A 22,945-nucleotide genomic window follows, 5' to 3' on the forward strand; every position below is an offset into this window, starting at 1 on the left:
CTTCTGGTGTCTATCAGGGTTCCATGATGTTTCTTCACTGGCTTATTCACGTGGTCTGTGAATAGGTTTCCTAGTGTGCAGCTCTCTGTACTCTGTTCACAGTATTTTGTGGTGGCTCGTGCTTTTCGTATACTTCTATTTTGCTAGTATTTTATTTACTATTTTCATATCCGTATTTGTAGATTGGCATTATAAACATACACCTATACATACCAATTGCCATTTAGTCAGTTCCTAAACTCGATGGGATAGAGTAGAACTGCCCCATAGGGTTTTCAAAGAGCAGCTGGTGAATTCAAACTGTGAACCTTTTGGTTAGCAGCTGAGCTTTTAACTGCTGTGCCACCAGGGCTCCAAACATATACGTGTACACAGCACTTATTACATTTATTACTTTATTTTGTGTGTGGCTATGTTTGTATTCCTTTTAGAGTTTGAACTCTAGGGGAGAGGGACACAGGGACTGTTTGGTTATGTTACATGTGTAGAACACCTGACACCTCATGCCTTGCATGTACTTGTTGCTCTAAGGGGGAATTCGCTCAGTGTTTCTTGATGTGAGTGGAGCTACAGTGATGGCAGTGTGTAAAGAAGGCACAGACTCAGGGATGCTAACAGACATGACAGGTATGTGTGCAATGAAGGAGCAGCTGGGGGCAACGTGTTCATTTCAGAGTGAATTGCCACAGGTTTCAAGCCAGGTTCTTACTGGGGGAAAGTTGGAGCAAAAATATGAGACATTTTCTATTACTCTTATGTTTCTTTTTCCTAAGATACAGAGGAAATTTAAATCATTAGAGAAATCGTACAACTTGAAATAGGCAACCTAATTACCCCTTGTATTATTTCTAAAACAAAGATTCCTGAGGCTAAAAGTACAGACCGGGGGCGGTCCTTTAAACAGTAAAATAAAAGATTGAGTAGAAGATACAGCCTGCTCAACCGTTGTACAGTAGGGACCATGAGGAGGAGCTGGTGCCCGTGGGAAGGTGACGATTTCCTCATATTGAATTGGTGGATTTTTGTGCTTCATGTAGTTGGATGGTGATGATGATGATGATAAGAAGTAAGATAAAAAAAAAGATAATAGTTACTATTTATTGAGAATTTACTATGTTAAGTGCTTTGTATAAATTTTATTCTCACAGTTTCATAGGTTACAGGCATTATAGTATTATCATTCTTTTATGAATGATGATGCTGAAGCTAAGAGGTTAAATAATGTGCTTAAAATCATGTAGCCAGTATGTGATGAAATTGGGAACAGAACCCAAGTCTGTCTTACTGTAAAATATATGATTCAGTCACGACTGGACAGAATAGATATTGGAGAAAGAGACAGAGAGGAGAGGTAAAGATCTGTGTCTAGGACAGAAACCCTGTTCTCTTCATCTGGATGGTGATGGTGAAAACCCTCCCAGTGATGGGACTCCAGAAATTTTGAGACTTTATTCATTAGGCTTAGTTTGTCAGTATTTCCATAGAAGGTGGTTTTATGGAAAGTACAGTATAGAATAAGAAAGTCTGAGTTTATATATTTCCTTCTTCCTAACAGTAGATAAAGTTAAGATGTTGTTGTTCGTTCCCGTAGAGATGGCTCTGACGCAGAGCGACATTATGTTTGACAGAAGGAGCACTGTCCAGATGTTTAACAGAAGGACTGTTGTCCAGTCCCGGGCCATCTTCATGATCGTCGGTAGGTTTGGGTCCATCGTTGTGGCTATTGTGTAGTGCCTTCCAACATCCAGGGCTCATCCCCTGATACTATATTGGACAGTATTCTGTTGTGATCTCTAAGGTTTTCATGGACTAATATTCACAAGTAGATCGCCAGGCCTTTCGCCCTAGTCTGTCTTAGGCTGGAAGTTAAAGTAGTAGGAACACAAAATGCTGAGGAAGTGGAATGTACAAAATGGGGATCTGGTCGTTTATAAATTTGGTTACATCCTTGTTGCTGTTGTTAGGTGCCATCGAGTCAATTCTGACTCCTAGTGACCCTGTGTACAACAGAATGAAACACTGCCCGGTCCCTGTGCCGTGCTCACAATTGTTGTTATGTTTGAGCCTGTTGTTCCAGCCACTGTGTCGATCACGTTTTCTCTTTTTCACTGACCTTCTACTTTAGCAAGCCTGATGTCCTTCTCCAGGGACTGGTCCTGATAACATGTCCGAAGTACATGAAACCAAGTCTCACCATCCTTACTTTCAAGGAGCACTCTGGCTGTATTTCTTCCAAGTCAGACTTGTTCGTTCTTCCGGCAGTCCGTGCTGTATTCGATATTCTTTGCCAGTACCATAATTCAGATGCATTAGTTCTTCTTCGGTCTTCCTTATTCATAGTCCAGCTTTCATACGCATATGAGGTGACTGAAAATAGCGTGGCTTGGGTCAGGTGCACCTTAGTCTTCAAGGTGACATCTTTGCTTTTTAACCCTTCAAAGAGGTCTTTTACAGCAGGTTTGCCCAAAACAATGCATCGTTTGTTTTCCTGACTGCTGCTTCCATGTCCTTAGAAGACTGCTTCACATCCTTAGAAGACTTGAAAAAAATTTAAGTCTTATCTAGTTTATTACCATGTTAGAGACAGGAAGAGTCAAATTAGCAGAAACAATACCCTTAAACATTAGCCTCAATTTAAATATCTTAATTTCATCCGTAATGATAAACGTGTGTTTAGTTGATTGGATCAGCTGCTTGGGAGTTTTGGCTGACCCTGGAGAGTTACAGAGCTTTGTTTGAATGATGAATCATACTCCGAAATGAGGTTGCTTAAGTCCCCAAGGACTTATAAAATCAATCAGCCTTCAATCATCTTTAGTGTTTACTCTGTGCTCTTGCTAGGTTCTGTGTTTCTAATAGTTGTAAGTCCCATAGACATTTTGGTATAGGGATTCCAGGTGCACAAGAGGCTGTCGAATTCCTAAAGCAATTTATTCAATCAAGAAGTATTTGTTGAGTACTGAACTCATGTTAGGCCCTGTGCCAGGCATGAAGTGGACAGTGGTGAACAAAACAGACATCTCCCTGCTGTCATCGTCCTCAAAATTTAGTCAAGTTGGCAAACTTTAAGCATATATGTATGTGTGTGTGTATTCATACATTGTGATTAATATTTGAAGATGGTAATTTCAGTTGAACATTCGAGATTTACCTTCTTCTTTAAATATATGTATCATGAAAAGCTTTGCATGTGTGTGTGTGTATGAGAGAGAGTCCCAGCTCTGTGTGTGTAGGAATTTCACATTTGTGTAAATCAAGTAGTAACTTAGCTTTGTGACTTTAAACAAGTCATTAGTAGTTTCTGGGTTTTCATTTTCTTTTTTTACCTACAGTGTAATTTATAGAGGAGGTTTGAGAGTTTCTGCTGATAAATTCCATCACAGTGTTATATGTTTGAGGTGTTTATGTTCTGTTTTTTTGAGGTGTTCTATTAGTTCATTTTGTCCTTAAAGTAGAAGCTAAGATTTGTTAAACCATAAATTTACCCAATCAGCATCAATAATTGCAAAGCTGCCATATAAGAAATTTTGAATATTTTGTGAAAGCTTAGATATGCAGCCTTGAAAGGTACTGTCAAAATTCATATAGTAAATATTATTTTTGAGTATATTTAGAACCTGGTTCTCTTAAATAGCACATCCATTTTATTTAAACATTTTAACCTTGAAACAACAATTTATGGCCTCTCTTATCAATTTTTACCATCATAAATCTGTTCCATCACTTAAGGTTTTTGTTGTTTAGGTAATCAGTTCCGTGTTGTTTTCTTTTTTTCCCTCTAAAAGCAGCAAAACACCAGTTGTCTTCAAGTTGATTTTGACTCCTCGTCACCCTGTGTGTGTGTGTCAGAGCAGACTTGTGCTCCATACTGGAAATGTGCTCCAGCTTTTTGATGAGTGGTTTTTTGGAAGTGCTGTATTTTTACGCAGTAACACTCACCTTCTGTGTTTAGTTGCCAGTTGTGCCTTCCCCCCACAAGTTAGTTTCACAAGCATGGTGTGCTCATTTTTTTACAGCACCGTGTGGAAGAGGATTAGTATGGTGGTGCTTGTGAGGGTGCCTCGTGGGGAGGGTATAGCCGGCAAACAAATGCAGAAGACACACTTTTTTTGCATAGAATAAGGTAGATTGCCAGGCCTTTCTTCCTAGGTGCCTCTGGGTGGACTTGCACCTTCAAGCTTTTGGTTAGCAGCAGAGCATGTTAACTGTGCCACTAAGGGTCTTCTTTTTTCTAACTTCGGAGTTTTATGAAAATTAAGAGATCAAGAGGAAGCAACGAGTAGGTGATTTTTGTAATATTTTTCTTATACTAATAATTTGAAAACAAAACATCTGAAAATAGTTTCTAGTGATTAATGTGCTGTCATTGGGTGCAGTTGAGTTGATTTTCAATACATAGCAACCCCATGTGACATAGTAGAACTGCCTCATAGGGTTTTCTAGGCTGTAATTTTAATGGGAGCAGATTACCAGGTCTTTCTCCTACCGAGTGGTGGAGTGGGTTTGAACCGTCAACTTTTAAGTTAGCAGCCAAGTGCTTAACTGTTGGGCCACCAGGGCCCTATCACTAATAGAAATTTCAAATATTCACTTGAAAAAAAAACTCAACATTTTAAATAAACTTTTAGTAAAAAAAAACCTTAAAGATATATTAATGCATGTTTATAATATAGTTTGGCATATGTGGAAAGCAGAGGCTAAGACTGACAAAAGGGTAAAGAGTAAAATCATGCTGATGGGTCTTTCACTAACAAAATGTAAGAAGTAACCATAGTACTACCGTGCTGCTCCTTAATATTTTACAATATTTGTAATTTTTGTTTTTCAAAGTTGGAAGGTGTAAAAACCCAAAATCATAAGTGGTCTGTATTTCTGCAGGGAAACTGAAAGTAATAAATGGTTCCTAGCAATTAGAAACTGTACTTTGCATGTCAATAATATACTGTCCTATAGGGTAACTACGAGTTGAAACTGGTTCCATGGCAATGGGTTTTGGGTATTAATATACTACTATTTACATGATATTTTTCTCTGTTAGATTTAGTATATGTAAATATAAATATAAACATATATATGTTATGTTAAAATATTATTGTAATTAAAGTTTTTGCAAGTCCTGACTGGTCTCTATCAATGAAATCATTCTTGAATAGTAGGAGAGTAAGTGAATGTTTTCATTTTTGCTCATCCCTCTTTGAGGATACACTTGTAGTACCCATAGCATAGTGTACTTTGCATCACATAATTGTTGCAAATAGGTTTTTTTTCTTCTTACTAAGGCTTTTTTTCTCCATTGCCTTTCAGGGCCATTTTCAAATCTGTATTAGAGAAAATTTCTTAGACATTTTTTTCTAGAATCAAGCATAGTGTTAGTAAAGATTCAGACGTAATTTGTGTATTCGACCTCTCTTTTGGAGAACAAAATCTACAAAATATAGTTTGGGAGAACAAAATCTACAAAAATAGGCAGATGGCCATAGCTGTTATTGCTATAGGGCTCTAGCTTTCATAAAAGGTGTATTTCCTGGAGACAATATGAGCTGTATTTCACGTTTAACTGCCTCACTCTGTTTCAAGCTGAAAGTTCTCCACGTTACCATGCAAATGGTTTTTGGTGTTTATTTAGGAGCTGATCAGGAACTGGAGGACCCACTGTGGTACACTAAAGGCATGATGTCCGCACTTTGAATAAACCAGAGAATTTAATTTATGCCTAGTATATGCTGTTTACAAAGGCAGAGATGTATATAACGTATACCCTAAATGATTAAAATGAAAAGTTGTAGGTGCCAACAATTAACCCTCAGCTGATTAGTAAATTCTTGTTTTTTGGATTAGTAAATTCTTGTAACATACTGAATGGCTGATTAAAAAAAACATAATGTACTTCCCTATGTTTGGCCAGTTTGGAATGAATTGAAACTATATCTCCCAAGATGAAATGCAATTAATAAAGACATTTAATTTATATTAATTGCATTTGTTAATTAATCCCATTGCTCTGTCACTGCACCAGAATAATACGTGCAGAGGTGTATTACAGGTTGGAATAGTTTCAGGTGGCCACTTGTGTTGCTTGATGTTGTAGACGGCAGGTTGTTGCCCCATTGCTGTCTTTATAGAAATGCAAAGTTTGCTTAAAGACTGTGAGACCAACACTGTTCCATTTGGAAAAAATGATTATACATTTTAGTGATGACTCTAAATAAAGCTTACAGATCAGAAGTACTTTGTTATCTTTGGGTCCTCCAGTGCTGTGGCTGTCTTTGAGGGTTGGTCATAAGATTTTCTGCTTCTTCAGCTTGGGAAGGTTTTGGAACACCTAGTCTGGTCGTACAATATCTTTATTAAGTACATGTTTCTGCAGCTTTGACTCAAGTCCTTTCTGTTTAGATCCATTAAATGATTCAAATACTCTAACTTGCATCTATCCCCAGATTTTCATTGTTGAATGGCTCTGACTCATGTCTTTTCTTTGATGCAGAATAAACAGTTGTGCCAAGAATGCTAGTTGTTCCTGATGTCTGTTCTTTCTTCTATAGCAATAGAATTTTAAATTCGGCGTATGGCCGTCTAGAAAAAGGACTACATATCCTAGCTTCTCTTGGTGATAGGAGTTCCTCTAGTTCTGGCCAGGGGCTGTAAATAGATTTGTTGTGGGGCAGCTTCCTTAAGAAGCCTTCCTAGAGAGAGAGAAGGTGTGTGTGAGTGTGTGTATAGGTGCACTTGGCTTTCTTTTTCTCCTTCATCATTTCTTCTTCAAATTGTGCTGCTTAGAATATGGCTGCCACTGTTTTGGACCATGGTTTGGGGCCCCAAGGCAGAGCAACAGATAGAAGGAACACAAGTCTGATATTTAATGACACCATGGAGTACCAGAGCAGCCCTGCACCATCTATCTGAACTTTAATGTTTGAAAATAATAAACTTCTTGTTTGTTTAATCCTTTGTTGTTTTGGGTTTTTAGTCACAGCAGATGAACCTAAGACCAATAAGTACAGCACGCTGTATAAAATCTTACTAATTTCGTAACTACTGTATTGATAAATAAGGAGCCCTGGTGGTGCAATGGTTAAGTGTTTGGCTGCTAACCAAATGGTTGGTAGTTCAAACCTACCCAGTGACTCTGTGAGAGAAAAGACTGTTGACCTGTTCCTGTAAAGATTAACTCTGTAGGGCAGTATTCCGACTCGGTAGCACACAGCAACAACAGTATTAATATATATCCTGATAGATTTGTATACTAGTTAGGACTCTTAGAGGCAAGGGTGAGAACTACGACCCATATGAAAGGATCCTGGAGCAGTCTTCAGTGGTATAGCAGAGCAGCAGCCCATTGCGCCTCCGGGGATGTCTACCAGTACGGACGTGACCCCACCTGGACTCTTTTTTACTGTATTTTGGTTCTAATTCTTGTTTCTTCTCATTTCGTTTTGCATCACTGCAGACTGGCTTTCTCCAGCAAAAGGATATGGCCACCTAGGTTGCCAGACTGACTTCTGTCTCTCACCTTCCGCTTCAGAGATATTGAAGAGTGACTCCGATTGACCTGCCCTGGGCCACATGCCCACCCCTGTACCTGCCATTAGTCTGGCTTTGATTACGTGCCCTCTGTTGTGGCCTGTTTTGTGGATGGTAGGGTAGTTAGTCTAGGGGGAGGGTGCAAGGATTGGCAGTGTTCACCAGAACCATTTGTTTTAAATTAAGATGAATGCTATTTAGACAAAACTGTGTCTCTTACAGCTGATAAATCATTTTTAAATGATTTACAATTAGAGTAATCTTATTCTTTTCTTTCTTGAAAGCAGCCCATGTGGGCTGCTAGTTTCCTTTGAATTTGGTCTTGACCTTGAAGTTGTGAATTTTGGCAAGATGCAGCTCAGATAGATCCCTTGTTTGGAATTTTAATGAAAACGAATTCTGGCCACATTACCACACTATAAAAAAAAGCCAAAAACCAGTTGCCATCAAGTTGATTCCAACTCATATCTACAAAGATTAATTATTAATAGCTGCTGTACAGATTTCCTTAATCTCTTTTAACTGTGGTCATGTTGATCTCATGCTGGCACTGAAGCATTGCTGTGATTATCAACCCTTTTAATAGAGATAAGAGGAAGCATTTTGGGTATTAGAGAATTTGGGTTATTATATCATGAAAAAATATTACAGTGTCACGAATTCTACTAAAAATTCTAAAGTGAGAGCTTCCTGTAAGGAATTAACGCAGTGGTTAAGTGCTCAGCTGCTAACCAAAAAGTCAATGGTTTGAACTGACCAGTCACTCTGTGGGAGAAGATATGGCAGTCTGCTTCCATAAAGATTGGAAACCCTACATAGTAGTTCCATTCCATCCTATAAGGTCACTGTGAGTCAGAATTGACAGATCAATGGCAGTGAGTTTGGTTTTATTTTGGTTTATATGTTTGACATACATAAAATTTGATAAATAAACATAATTTGTTTTTGGCTCTGGCATTCTGAGTTACCAAAGTTCACTTGAAATCTTAACAAATCACAAAAGACCAGTTACTTGAAAGGTGATGGTGTATGCGATTGAGTTCTGTTGAAAGGGAGAGGAGATCTCTGTCCCCAGGGCATGTGTACAAAGGCTGTGTAGGGGGCCTGGTATGGGCTGGGCAAAGTCATGGCGCAGTACGCCCTTTCCCAGGTGGCTTATAAGCAGTATGATGGCCGTTCAGAGACTTCAGTGGTAGAGCTGTATTGCTTGTGGAAGTATTATATTTATTAATCTGGTTTCAAGTCAGACATCTGTGCATAGAGTATGTTCTTTCTCTAGGACTCTGAAAGGCTCATGCTTTTCATTGTTTTCTACAATGAAAACCAGTAAAAACCAAACCAATTGCCGTTGAGTTGACTTCAACTCATGGAGACCCCATGTGGCAGAGCAGAACTGTGCTCCGTAGGGTTTTCAGTGGCTGACTTTTTGGAAGTAGGTTGTCAGGGCTTCCTTCCAGTGTGTCCCTGGTGGACTTGAAGCCCCAGTTTTTCAGTTAGCAGCCGAGCATGTTAACCAGGCACTCCTTTGCACTAAAACATTACAGGGAAGTTGGATTATTTGAGTCACCTAAATTATTATATGTTTTCCCTTGGTGTTATTTAGTCAGGCTGTACAAGAGAAGGGGGTGGTGGTGGTGGTGGGGGTTGATATTTAATGAACAAAGAAGAGTGTCTTTGAACAGCAGTGTCAGCTATGAAAAAAGCTCGCTGTACCCTAACAGGAAGAAGAAATGAGGGCCAGAATGGCTAGTCTTGTTGAAAGATTTCACAGTATTGATGTTTTCCATTCCCTGGGAGCAACTGTATCAGGGACATTCAGCTGTGACTCGTATTGCTTCAAGGAGCTCAATTCTACTAGGGGATGGAGACTGAAGTACAGAGGTCCAATGTGAATTGTTAATATGTGGGGGAAAACAAACAAATAAACCAGTTGCCATTGAATGGATTCTGATTTGTGGCAGTCCCATATGTGTAGGGTCAAACTGTTCCATAGAGATTTCATGGCTGTGACCTCTTGAAAGCGAATTGCCAAGCCTGTCTTCTGAGGCGCCTCTGAGTGAGTTCCAGTGGCCAAACTTTTTGTTAGTAGCCGAGCACTTAACCATTTGCGCCACCCAGAGACCCGCTCTTTTTCTTCTCTTGTGGAAAGTTCAAGTCCAGGTCTGGTTGCCACCTATTGCCCTTCCTTCCAGCTTAATTTTGAAGTGAGGCAAAATGTTTCTTTTCCTTTTTTATGCTTAGGAAATGTATGGTTAGGGCGTTTCTTCTTTGAAGAAGAGAGGCAGCATTTTTAGTTGTTACTTTTAGTAGTTAATGATAATGCTTACAAGTAAGTGACTGATGACTCTTAATGAAAGTTAAAAAATATAAAGTTCTTTTGCTGGGTGAAAAATCTGTTGTGGTGTTATAAATATCTGAAGTAATGTGGAAGGCCAAGACAAAAATAGTTTCTGAGAAATCCATGGTGTTTTTTGTTTACTGATAATATCATAGCTTTATCTCCTGGTCTCATCTGGAGCTTGCCCTGTCCAGGCCCCTCTGGACTTGGCCTTCTCTCCCTTGCCTCTTTTCTCAAGGCCCATTCCATTGCACAATTCAGCCTTGCTCAAAACCTTCCCTTCTTGTGAATTCAGAGCGTCCGTATGTTAAAGCTGCTTACGTGTCCAGTTTTAGCATTTTGTTCACAAGACTTTATACTTATATGTATCACGATAAAAGACCAACACATATTTTTCTTATTATGTTCATTATGTGCTATGTGAAAATACAACAGATTAAATGCCATCAAGTGCTGATTTTTTTATGCCCTAATTCTTCCAGTCTACTTTTATCTTATTAGCTTACCTAACCACTTAAAATTCCAATTAATTTACTTTGTAGTGGTACATTTTATGAGAATAAAATGAAAGCAGTATTAATATTTTATAAATAGTGGCAATTTTTAAAAAGGAAACCTTTTGAATTCCTTTTTTTTTTTTTTTTTTTGATTAGATGACATAATCCATGAGGGAAAGCTCCCTCTGGTGTTTGTTGGAGTAAATACAAATGATATTGAACTGTACTTTTAAAAATATGGAGTCCTAGGGGCACAGTGGTTAAGAGCTCGGCTGCTAAGCAAAAGGTCAACAGTTCAAATCCACCAGCTGCTCCTTGGAAACCCTGTGTAGCAGTTCTACTCTGTCCTATAGGATTGCTATGAGTTGAAATTGACTTGACGGCAGTGGATTTGGTGTTTTGGCTTTTTTTAAATGTGAGCATTAGGAAACAAAACAAAACTGTTACTGTCAAGTCAGTTCTGACCTCTTGATTCGATCCAATAACAAAAGAAATATGGCATGGTTTTTCACAAAACCTGTTGCCGTCGAGTCAATTCCAACTCATAGCGACCCTATAGAACAGAGTAGAACTGCTCCATAGAGTTTCCAAGGAGTGCCTGGTGGATTTGAACTGCCGACCATTTAGCTAGCAGCTGTAGCACTCAACCACTACGCCACTGGGGTTTTTCACAAGAGACACTAACACTTTATAATTAACCTCTGTTTAACTATGCTATTCTTATTTTGGTAAAGGTACAGAACTTGTCTGTCAGTTTGTCATACTGTGGGGGCTTTCATGTTGCTGTGATGCTGAAAGCTATGCTACAGGTATTTCAAATGCCAGCAGGGTCACCTGTGGTGGACAGGCTTTAGTGAAGCTTCCAGACTAAGACAGACTGGGAAGAAGGACCAGGCAATCTACTTCTAAAAAAATTGGCCAGTGAAAACCTTATGGATAGCAGTGGAATATTGCCTGATACAGAGTCAGAAGATGAGCCCCTCAGGTTGGAAGGTACTCAAAATACATCTGGGGAAGAGCTGCCTCCTCGAAGTAAAGTCAACCTTAATGACATGGATGGAGTAAAGCTTTGGGTACCTTCATTTGCTGATATGGCATGATTCAAAATGAAAGAAAATAGCTGCAAACATCCATTGGTAACTGGAATGTGGAAGGTACAAGTGTGAGTCTAGGAAAATTGGAAGTTGTCAGAAATGACATGGAACACATAAAGATTGATATCCTAGGCATTAATGAGCTGAAATGGCCTGGTATTGTCCATTTTCAATCAGATGATCATGGTCTACTATGCCGGGAATGACACATTGAAGAGGAACAGCGTCACATTCACTGTCAAAAAGAACATTTCAAGATCTACCCTGAAGTACAGCGCTGTCAGTGATAGGATAATATTCATACGTCTGCAATGAAGACCGGTTAGTAGGACTGTTATTGAAATGCATTCACCACCACTAATGCCAAAGATGAAGAAACTGGAGATTTTTACCAACTTCTGCAGTCTGAAAGTGATCAAACATGCAGTCAAGATGTGTTGATAATTACTGGTGATTGGAATGTGAAAGTTGGAAACCAAGAAGGATCAGTAGTTGGAAAATATGGCCTTAGTGATAGAAACAATATGCTGGATTTCTCATGATAGAATTTTTCAAGACCAACCACCTATCTTTTGGGAATACCTTTTGTTTCAACAACATAGTGATTATACATGTGGACCACACCAGGTGGAAAACACAGGAATCAAGTCAGCTGCATCTGTGGAAAGAGACGATGATGAAACTGATATCATCAGTCAGAAAAAGGCCAGGGGCTGACTGCGGAACAGACCATCATTGCTTATATGCAAGTTCAAGCTGAAGCTGAAAAAAATTAAAACAATTCCATAAGAGCCAAAGTGCAATCTTGAGTATATCCCACCTGAATTTAGAGACCATCTCAAGAACAGATTTGACACATTGAATACTAATGACCGAAGACCAGATGAGTTGTGGCATGACATCAAAGACATCATGCATGAAGAAAGCACAAGGTCACTAAAGAGATGGTAAAGAAAGAAAAGACCAAAATGGACTTCAGAGGAGAATCTGAAACTTGTTCTTGAACACAGAGTAGCTAAAGTGAAAGGAAGAAATTTTGAAGTAAAAGAGCTGAACAGAAGATTTCAAAGGGTGGCTCGAGAAGACAAAGTATTATAATGCAATGTGCAAAGACTTGAAGTTAGAAAACCAGAAGGGAAGAACATGCTTGGCATTTCTCAAACTGAAAGAATTGAAGAAAATATTCAGCCCTCGAGTTGTACTATTGAAGGATTCTATGGACAAAGTATTGAATGATGCAGGAAGCATCAAAAGAAGATGGAAGGAAAGTACCAAAAAGAAATGGTTGATGTTCAACCATTTCAGGAGGTAGCATGTGATCAAGAACAGATGGTATTGAAAGAAAATCTCCACTGAAGGCACTGATGAAAAACAGGGCTCCAGGAATTGAGAACACTAATTGAGATGTTTCAGGAAATGGATGCAATGCTGGAGGTGCTCAGTCATCTATGCCAAGAAATTTGGAAGACAGCTACCTGGCCAGTCAACTGGAAGAGATCCATATTGTGCCCATTCCAAAGAAAAGTGATCCAACCAAATGCAGAAATAATCAAACAATATTAACGTCACGTGCAAGTAAAATTTTGCTGAGGATAGTTCAAAAACGGTTGCCGCAGTACATTGATACGGAACTGCCAAAAATTCAAGTGGGGTTAAGAATGAGGGATATCATTGCTCATGTCAGATGGATCTTGGCTGAAAGCAGAGAATAACAGATGTTTACCTGTGTTTTATTGACTATGCAAAGGTATTCAACTGTGTGGATCATAACAAATTATGGATAACATTGTGAAGAATGGGAATTCCAGAACACTTAATTGTACCCATGAGGAACCTGTACACAGATGAAGAGTCATTCAAACAGAACAAGGGGATACGTGGTTTAAAATCAGGAAGGGTGTGCCCCAGGGTTGTTAGCCATTATCACAGTACGGAATGTTTAATGTTCAGTGTACTTTGTTAGATGTCCTTACCGAATCTCACCTTAGCCAGTGGTCACACTTTCTCTTACTGGGGAAGTTAAAACAGTCGGAGGAGAAATTTCCCAAGCTCCCCACTGCCATATCTACCTCTTTCTGTGCATATATATTCTGCTTTTTCCCCTTTAGGTGAACTGTCCATGCCTCTAGCTCAGTTCAACCTTTTCTCTCGTGTTCTCCATTCTCTCCCTTTTTGCCTGCTTATGGACATTGCTCCAGAAATTCCACCCTCTTTCTCTTGATCATCAGTTTCCCTCTCACTATTGAATATTCTCTATCAGCAGTTGTCGTTTCTTCCAACCCTCTCTTGACTACTTAAACCTCCAGCATTGCTGTAATTCAAGAAACCTTTTGCTATTAAGTTGATTCCGATTTATAGTGACCATATTAAATAGAGTAGAACTTCCTCATAGAGTTTCCAGGGCTGGAAATAGACTTTATGGTAACAGACTGCCGCATCTTTCTCCAATGGAGTGGCTGGTGGGTTCAAATCACCGACCTTTTGATTAGCAGCTGAACACTTAACCACTGCGCCACCAGGGCTCCTGCTGCCCTAGTAGGGTTGCCTGTATCTGTTGTTTTGGATTTCATTCCCACACTTCTCTTGTGAACCTACTGCAATAAGGCTTTTGCCCTCAGCACTCCACCAAAACTTTTCTGTTGAAATCACCTATTGTCTCATATTGATCACTCACTCCTCCTTGGAAACTTTTCTTACTCGGCTTCTAGGATACCATCCTCACCTTGTTTTACCCCTAGCTTTTGCTGGTCCCCCCACCCAACGTAGCTCCCCATCTCCCAAATCACAAGGAGTCCTGGTGGTGCAGTGGTTAAGCGCTTGGCTGCTAACCGAAAGGTCGGTGGTTCAAACCCCCTAGGTGCTCTGTGGCAGAAAGATGTGGCAGTCTGCTTTCATAAAGATTTACAGCCTTGGAAACCCTATGGGCAGTTCTGCTCTGTCCCGTAGGGCCATTAAGTTGCAGTTAACGGCAATGGGTTTGATTTGTTTATTTTCCCAAACTACAAGTGTTTTGTACCTCAGGGGTTAATTTCTGGAGATAAATATTTCTCTATGTGTCTCATCTATACCCACTGTCTTCATGAACTCATCTAACATCTTGGCTTTCAACACCATCCACATGCTAATGAATTCCAATTTTTTTATCTCAGCCCTGACCTGTCGCCTGAGCTCCAGACATTAAGCAGCCTACTGACATCTCCTCTTGGCTGTCCATGAGCATCTCAAAATTTACAATCCTAAGCTCTTGATCTCTGAAGCCATCTGCCCCCGCTCTAACCTATTTTGCTGCAGCTCTATTTTTCTAGTTTCTCTGGCGAAAAACCTTGAAATCATCCTTGACTCTTCTCTTTACCTTACACCGCTCCATCAGCAAGTCATCTTGACTGTATTTTTAAACTTATATCCACAAGCTTGGACAATGAATAAGGAAGACTGAAGAAGAATTGACAGTTTTGATTATGGTGTTGGTGAGTACTGAATATACCACAGACTGCCAGAACAAACATATCCCTCTTGGAAGAAGTGCAGCCAGAATGCTCCTTTAGAAGCGAGGAGGAGGACACTTCGTCTCACGTACTTTGGGCATGTTATCAAGAGGAACTATGCTTGGTAAAGTAGAGGGTCAGCAAAAAAGAGGAAAACCCTCAATGAGATGGATTGACACAGTGTTTGCAACAATGGGCTCAAGCATAACAATGATTGTGAGGATGGTGTAGGACTGGGCAGTGTTTCATTCTGTTGTACATAAGGTCGCTGTGAGTCAGAACCAACTCAACAGCACCTAACAACGACAACAGCCACAAGCTGGCTTCTTACCACCTCAATTGCTATTACTCCTGCTCACCTTGGATTAATGCAGTAGATTCCAGACCTGTATGTACCCTTGCCTCCCTCTTGCTGACCCTCCATACAGCAGCTAATGGGATCTCTTAAAAACATAACTTAGATCATGCCATTTCTACCCTCAGCACTCTACTGGTGGCTTTTTATCTCACCAATAGTAAAAACCAAAGCCCTTTCAAGGCCCTGGGTGAGTTAGACTCCCCTGCACCCCAACAATTGCCTCTCCCCTAAACTACTCCTTCCTCTCATCTGCTTATTCACTACCTCCAGCCACACAGGTCCCTGAATACACCAGGAAAGTTTGTGCTTTGGAAACTTCACACTCTCTGCCTAGAATGCTCCTTCCTCAGATATCTGCTTGGTTCATGTCCTTGCTGACTTAGCTCTTTTCTCAAATATCACAAATAGCACCTTTCCCTAAAATTACAACTATGCTACCACCCCATCCAAATTATGTCTCCTCTCTGCATTATCTTTCTTCTTGACAGTTTTCACTATCTAAAACCCCTTGTATTTTACTCATCTTGCTGGTTATTTTTCTACCCCCACTACAAGTAGAGTCCATGAAGCCAGCGATTTCTGTGTAGCAGCAGCTTCCCACTTCTTCCCTCTCTCCTTACTTGGTGAGAACGAGACTTAGATTTTAGATTTAACTAAATATTGTTGAATGCTTTCATTGTTGCTGCACTGTGCCAGGCACCTTTGCACACGGAACTTAATTTTTTCAGCTTTGTTATGAGTGTCATGGTTCTGATTTTGTAGGTGGAAACCCAAGCCTGAGAGGGGTTTAGTGACTTTTCTATAGATCATAATAGGTATTTGAGTGGGGCTTTCAATGCAGGACCGCTAGCTGCCCAACATGCCATGCTGTGGGCTGCTTCATTTTTAAAATAATAATTTTGCTTTGAAAGAGAATTTGACAGGAACTGTCCTTGCCTCTTTCATCAGCATCTAACTTCTTGACGACCTGCCCCATCTTCTGTCTTTTCACATCTCAGCACTAAACACTTCTGGGGAGATTTCATTCCCTTAATCAAATTGCCTGGTTCCCCAGGTTTTTTCCTTTGAGTTACCCTTGTAACTTTTGTATCTGATCACTTTTGCAAATCTTCAGCGGTCATAGGGTAAGAAGGCGCAAGTTGTATCTTCCACAGAAGGAATTCAGCAATATGAGTTGTGAGACATTATGAGAGAAGAGAATTTAGTAGAAAGGTTTAAGGACTTTATCTTTCTGGTGCTTGAGCTAATTCTGACACTGTCCAGAAAGCAGCGATTACCAAAGAGCTGAACCATAATTGACATAAGTAGCTGATGGTATCTAAGAGCTGAAAATATCTAAAGCCTGTTCTAGAGAGGAAACTCTCTTGGTTCATAGCCGGTGACTCAAAAACAAATCTACTTGTATCACTCTCGTGTAAGTCATCTAGATATTTGCCTTCCTGGCCCCAAATAGTCTGGTCTCAGGTAGACTTGTTTTTTTCTTTCTTTATTACTTTAAATTTGGGGGTAAGCAGTGCCCTCCCCCGCCACCCCCCGCCGCATATGTGAAATGAGATAGTGGGACCAGTGGTTCCTTAAGGGCCCTTTGATTTTAGTATTCTGTGATTTTTAAAATTCTGTGATTTTTAAATCTAGACCAGTGAAAACTAGACCTCAGGTAACTATGGAAAATTTACTTTAAAATGATGATTTTGATTTTAACCAAAGGTAAAAGAAAATCTATGAGGTACTTTAGAATAAAAGTTAAAGTGGTTTAAAAGTCAGTTTTATTTCTTGTTGAGATTGTCAGATAGCCTCACCTTAAAAACAGCAACACAGATGGGTTCCAGGGTATCTGGGGTCTTGGGAACAATTGGCTTTCCTTAATATAACTGAACTACCTCTTGGCATGTATATACCTTCTGACATTTTCTATTAGTTGAAGATGAGATTTTTGAAAGCCAAATAGAAATCATTACACGAGCGACCAAATTAGCCATTCCTCAAAATGCTGAACTTTCCTTCAAGCCATTATACTTTCAGCATCTTTTCCTGGTTGCCTGCACAGCCTATAAACTAATCTTAAGAGTTTCCTGAGCAAAACAGAATTAGAAAAGAAGTCTACTCCTCCCTTAAAGGCAAGTATCCCTTCCAAAGCAAATATACGTACTGTATGTCTCTCTCTGTGTGAGACTAGTTTAAATTGTTAGTCCTTCTCACTAGGCAGTACACGAATAATTTCTTTTACAGGAAACAGCACAAAGCTGGTTCCTGTGAGGCAGAGATTAAAGATGTCCCAAATGCCCCACTTTTCCAAACTGCTGTACCACTCCATCATCTCTCCTGCCCCCCCGCCCCTTGGGTTCTGTAATTCTTTGCGACGTCTCACAGAATCTATGAACCGTACTTACAGCTTAGTGGTTTATTAGGGAAGTAACAGGGTTCACCTCAGGATTGGGATCAACTTGGAAGTCACAGGAACAACAACTCAGGACACTGTTCCTCGATCAGGACAGCTTCTTCTCACCCTTTGCCACCAGGCCTTGCTGAGGGCCTTCTCAGGCAAGTGTTACATCCCTTAACTTCATGGGTCAGCAAGCCCCCCACCACAGTGGTCTCACCCTGCTTTCCTGATTCCTGCTGTCTCATGTTGCCGTCTCTCAGTGTCGTCTGCGTTATAGCTCCTCTCTCTCTCTCTCTGTGTCTCCCTTTAAGTCTAGTGGGATGGCAAAACTCATCAATCCCTTCGTTAGGGTTCTATACACCTTATTTGCATGGTCCTACCCACACAAGGGTGCCACGTACCTTATGTACGTTATTAGTAAGCTATCCAATCCCCTTGGTGGGCCACAAGTACCTTATTTGCATAGTCCCACCCAGTCATTTGGCGGGAGTTACAAAACTAGGGTGAGAAAGGCCGCATAAAAGCAATCCATCACACTGCAGGCTGTTTTTCCAGTTTCCATGGAATGTCCCCTAATGTTTTTCCTCAACTATTCCTTTTTACATTTTATCTAAATCTTCCTGTGCCTACTATAATTATTGTAGAGATTAATAATGAATCAAGTAGCTAGAGCTCATAACCATTGTGGCAAGAATTGACTTACTTAATTTTTTTGCTTTGAATATATTTTAAGAAGCTTATTCTCATGTTCGTATTTGCCTCCATGTTTTTAAAGTTGGTTGAAACTCATTTGCTTACTAGTGATTTCTAGGAGGAAAAAAAAGACGTTATGCTCTAGATTAATTTCTTAATTCATAATTAGATGCTTGTGATTATTTAAGCAGCATAACAAAGACAATTATTTTGAGAATTGACATGTTTCTTGTTAAGAAAGCCAAACTTTTGCTCATTAGTTCTGAACAATCCATGTATTTCCTGATTGCAGAGTAAGGAAATACTTTACTTTTGAAGCCATAACGTTACTGGTGGGAAGTTGTATAATTGGCTGCATTGTGATAGCATGGACTCTAACAAGTACAATGAACCTACCGCTGGCCTATTTAGAAAGAGGACTTTTTAAGTGCAACAAAAGGCTACTGCTGAGGACTGTCCCCACTTGGCATACTCAGTGCTCCTGGAGAAAGCTTTTCAGCTGGCTTCCTGACCAAAGCTATCTTTTCTTAGTGCTTTTTACCATTCAGATTTTTTCTTCCGTGTTTGCTTAGGCCTTTAAATATCAGTGCGTGGTAGCTGTAGAACTTCTCTCCCTCCCCAAGTATGATGAAAGTGATTTTTAAAAAAATACCATTGGATTTCTTGGAGTGTGAGAACTAATTATGAGAGCTAATTAATGAGAAACAGCAGCATGGCATCAAGAAGTATAGTGGCAATTTTTTTTTTCTTTAGAATGAGAAATTGTTTTCATGTCTGAATGTTGATACTAGAAACTAGTGAGATCACTGAAGGTATAACAACAAAGTACCAGCTAAAGATGGTACTGGGCTTTTTCCAAGCATCATGAGACTTTTGAAAAAGGCTTGTTCATTTTATTGTTTGTTGAATCCACTGTTGTGTGTTAATAGAAATGAATAATTTCAATGACGTACAATAAAAACTAAAAAGCAAACCTGTTGCTGTCAAGTTGATTCCAATTCATAGTGACCCTATATGACTTAAATTCCCAGCCCACCCAGTGCTATCGAGTCGACTTAAATTAGCTCTGGTTTAATAATACAGATGACTTTTCATCTCTTCTGAGCGTACATTATCTTGCTCCTGTATTGATGCTGATACAAAAGTAAACTCACAGAAATTTGGACTAGATGAAACCTAATGACCGTCTTCCTAGATCCCCCTTCACTTTGCTGGTAAAGAAACCCAGGCCCGCAAAGGTAAAACAACTCTTTCCAATGGTACTGAATAAGTTATTGGCAGAAAAAAAAAAAAAAAACCCAAACCAAAGCCATTGCCGTTGAGTCAATTCCAACTAATAGTGACCTTATAGGACAGAGTAGAACTGCCCCATAAGGTTTCCAAGGAGCGCCTGATAGATTCGAACTGCCAACCTTTTGGTTAGCAGCTGTAGCACTTAACCACTCTGACACCAGGGTTTCTAGTTACTTGGCAGAGCTGGAATAAAATACAAACCTATCAATCCTTATTTTGGTGGAATGTTTTTCATTGTTGTTGTTTTGTGTTAAAATAAATAAAAACTTTGCTTTGAATTGGCTGTAATTCTTCATTATTTTTTTTTTCTTCATTAGGCGTTGTGAGTTTCAGGCAGATTCTGAGCCACGGAGTTATGTATAGCTAGAGTACACAGAACTAGAATACTTAGCTATTCAAATACTAAGCTAGAGTTTATAAGTTGAGGTGCTCCGTAGTGTTTGGAAACATACTGGAAACATGCAACCACTTCCTAGTTGGGGTGAGTGGTGAGCAGGCTGAGAAGCCATAGCTTTCCAGTTTGGGAATGCTACATCTCTTGAGTGATCAAGAGGAATTTACTAAACCTTTCTCAATCAGGAACCCTGGTTGCGCAGTGGTTAAAAGCTAGGCTGCTAACCAAAAGGTCAGCAGTTCAAATCCACCAGCCACTCCTTGGAAACTCTGTGGTGCAGTTCTACCCTGTTCTATAGGGTCACTATGAGTCGGAATTGACAGTAATGGGTTTGGTTTTTTTTTTTTTTTGCTGTTTTCAATCTTAGAAAACTTTCATTACTTTCTAGGTGGTTGTTCACTGCTACTTAGATGCCCTTGGAGTCCCTGGGTAGTGTAAAAGGTTAATGTGCTCTGCTATTAACCGAAGGGCTGGAGGTATGAGTTTATCCGGAGGTGCCTCAGAAGAAGGGCCTAGCGGTCTACTTCCAAAAAATCAGCCACTGAAAACCATGGGATGCACAGATCTACTCTGGCACACATGAGGTCACCATGAGCCAGAATTGCCTCAATGGCAATTGGTACTTGTATTTGCTGATTGCACGTACTCTTCTGAGGACAGACGCTCTCCCAGGAGTCACAGGGAGGAGCTTTAGTAAGACATAATCACCTTAACTCAGTGTTTCACTTAAGAGCTTACGGTACAATGGTAGAGAGAAAAAGAGGTGTTGAGAAGATGCAGTACATGAAAGGGAAATGTAAATTCATTCAAAAATATTTATAAATCTACATATACATGTATGTCGGTTAACATTGCGCTGTAGGAGAATGCCATTATTCCAGAATACTGTGTGTATGTGCAAGTACGGGTTAGAGATTTTATTCCTTTTGTGTTGCTTCTGATAGATACCTTGAATAAATGCCAGAATAAAAAAGTCTTCATGGTTCCCTGATAACGCCTTTCCCTACTATGGGTATTTTACTGTCCTTGCTTTGTCAGTGTGTGCCTTCTGCGGTAGGCTCTAAGTCTCTAGGCAGGGGCCGTATAATGCTAAATTTTATACTGTGTCTTCCACATAATGATAAGCAAAAGCAGAGCTGGATGTTGGTTGATCAGTTTTGCAGTTATGAGTCTCTGTAGCCCAGGTCACTGAAAGTTGGGTTAGTCATAACCAGAGAGAAGGTATTAGAGGCAATGAGAATCTTTGTCTGTGTTTTATGGTGTAAAGTTAACACTTTGAATTATTGGAAGATTAAGTTACCCACACAGTATTGAGAGTTTGTATCCCCTGAAAAGATTGTGCTCAAGTCCTAACCCCTGGTACCTGTGAGTGTGGCCTTATTTGGAAGTAGGGTCTTTGCAGATGTAATCAAGTGAAGACGAGGTGATATGGGTGTCCATAAAAGAAGAGAGAAATGTGGATACAGAGACAGACACAGGTGGAAGATAGCCACATGAAGACAGAGGCAGAGATTGGAATTATGCTGCCTCAAAAAAAAATTTTTTTAAGCGAAGGATCGTTAAGGATTGCTGGCAGCCAGTTGCAGCTAGAAGAGGCAAGAAAGGATTCTTCCCTAGAGCCTTTCGAGAGAGCATGGCCTGGCCAATGCCTTGATTTCAGATTGTAGCCCCCCAACCTGTGAGAGAATAAATTTCTGTTGTTCTGAGCCACCCAGTTTGTGGTATTTTGTTACACAGCCCCGAAAAACTAATATGCCAGCTCAGAATTCAAGATGGTAAGCTTTGCTTATAACGAATTGTTTCTTTTACTGAATGACTTTCAGATGTTGAACCTTTACCTGTAGTCACAGGGCAATGTCCTGTGGAACTATAAAAATTCAGCCACCAATCAAATCTTCAGTTAAGAACTCTCACTATAATGATAGGGAAAAAAGGACAAACATGTAATTCAGAAGACTTGATACTCCTAAGGCTGAATTGACTCTATTTCCAGTCCTAATTGTAGAATATAACTCTAGTGTGGCACAAAACCAAAAAACCAAATCTGGCGACTTCTAGTTGATTCTGACTCATCGAGACCCTATAGGAAGAGTAGACCTGCCCCATAGGGTTTCTTAGGTTGTAATCTTTATGGAAGCAGATTGCCAGGTCTTTCTCTTGGTGAGTTCGAACAACCAGCCTTTCAAATTAGCCACTGAGCGCTTAACCACTGTGCCATCAGGGCTCCTTAACGTGGCACCAAAATCGTTCAAATATTTGTAAGAAGATCAAAATTCACTGGGTAAAAATAAACCCTACAGATATTATTTCTATTTCTGTACTCTAAAGAGACAAATTTGGACATTTAGGAGCAATTGGGCTACAAAATCAGATGAAAAGTATTTGATAAAATACAGCTAGTGAGGAAGAAGAGATCATTTTATCTAAGGGCTTTGCCCAACCCACTGGAACCATTTTACTTGTTGCAGGGTTGAATGTCAGCCAGCTCACTTCCCATAGCTTCAGCCCTTGTTAAGTAGGGTAAGCCGCATACTAAGGCAAAGAGAAAATAATAGCTGAGGTTGCTGGTCATGAGTTAGTACAAAACACCTGACTTTTTCCCTGAGACACGTTCAGGGTGAGTCATCTGAAACTACAGCTTTGGACTTTAGTGTCTCAGAGGAGATACTTTGACTGAAAAGCTGAAATTCTTATGAATTCTTTGGTAAAATGTGTCAAGTAATTATGTGAAGTAGAAGAAATTCTGTTTTTACAGTTGGTGCTCTGCTAAGAGATTTGGAGATACACCATATATGTCTGATTATGAAGCATCCCTGAATATAAGATGATCTTCCCTTTTTTCCAAAGATAAAAATCACCACAACAGATTTTTTGGCCAACCATATCTTG

At 39.8% G+C, this 22,945-nt stretch overlaps 1 protein-coding gene across 4 annotated transcripts in view; it reads left to right on the top strand.

Moving 5' to 3' along the window:
• The window catches only part of TBC1D4 (TBC1 domain family member 4), a 240,840-nt gene that overhangs the window by 119,642 nt on the left and 98,253 nt on the right, over positions 1-22,945 (top strand). Inside the window, exon 1 of one of the 4 annotated variants that reach the window (XM_064270032.1) lies at positions 14,894-14,917. The exons of the other annotated variants lie outside the window; for them this stretch is intronic. Coding sequence (XP_064126102.1) covers positions 14,909-14,917 — 9 coding nt within the window. The 5' untranslated portion in view covers positions 14,894-14,908. Of the gene's footprint in view, positions 1-14,893; positions 14,918-22,945 lie in introns of those variants that run through there. 4 annotated transcript variants of the gene reach the window in all.

This window comes from Loxodonta africana, chromosome 17 (genome assembly GCF_030014295.1).
Source record: "Loxodonta africana isolate mLoxAfr1 chromosome 17, mLoxAfr1.hap2, whole genome shotgun sequence".
Taxonomy (NCBI): Eukaryota; Metazoa; Chordata; class Mammalia; order Proboscidea; family Elephantidae; genus Loxodonta; species Loxodonta africana.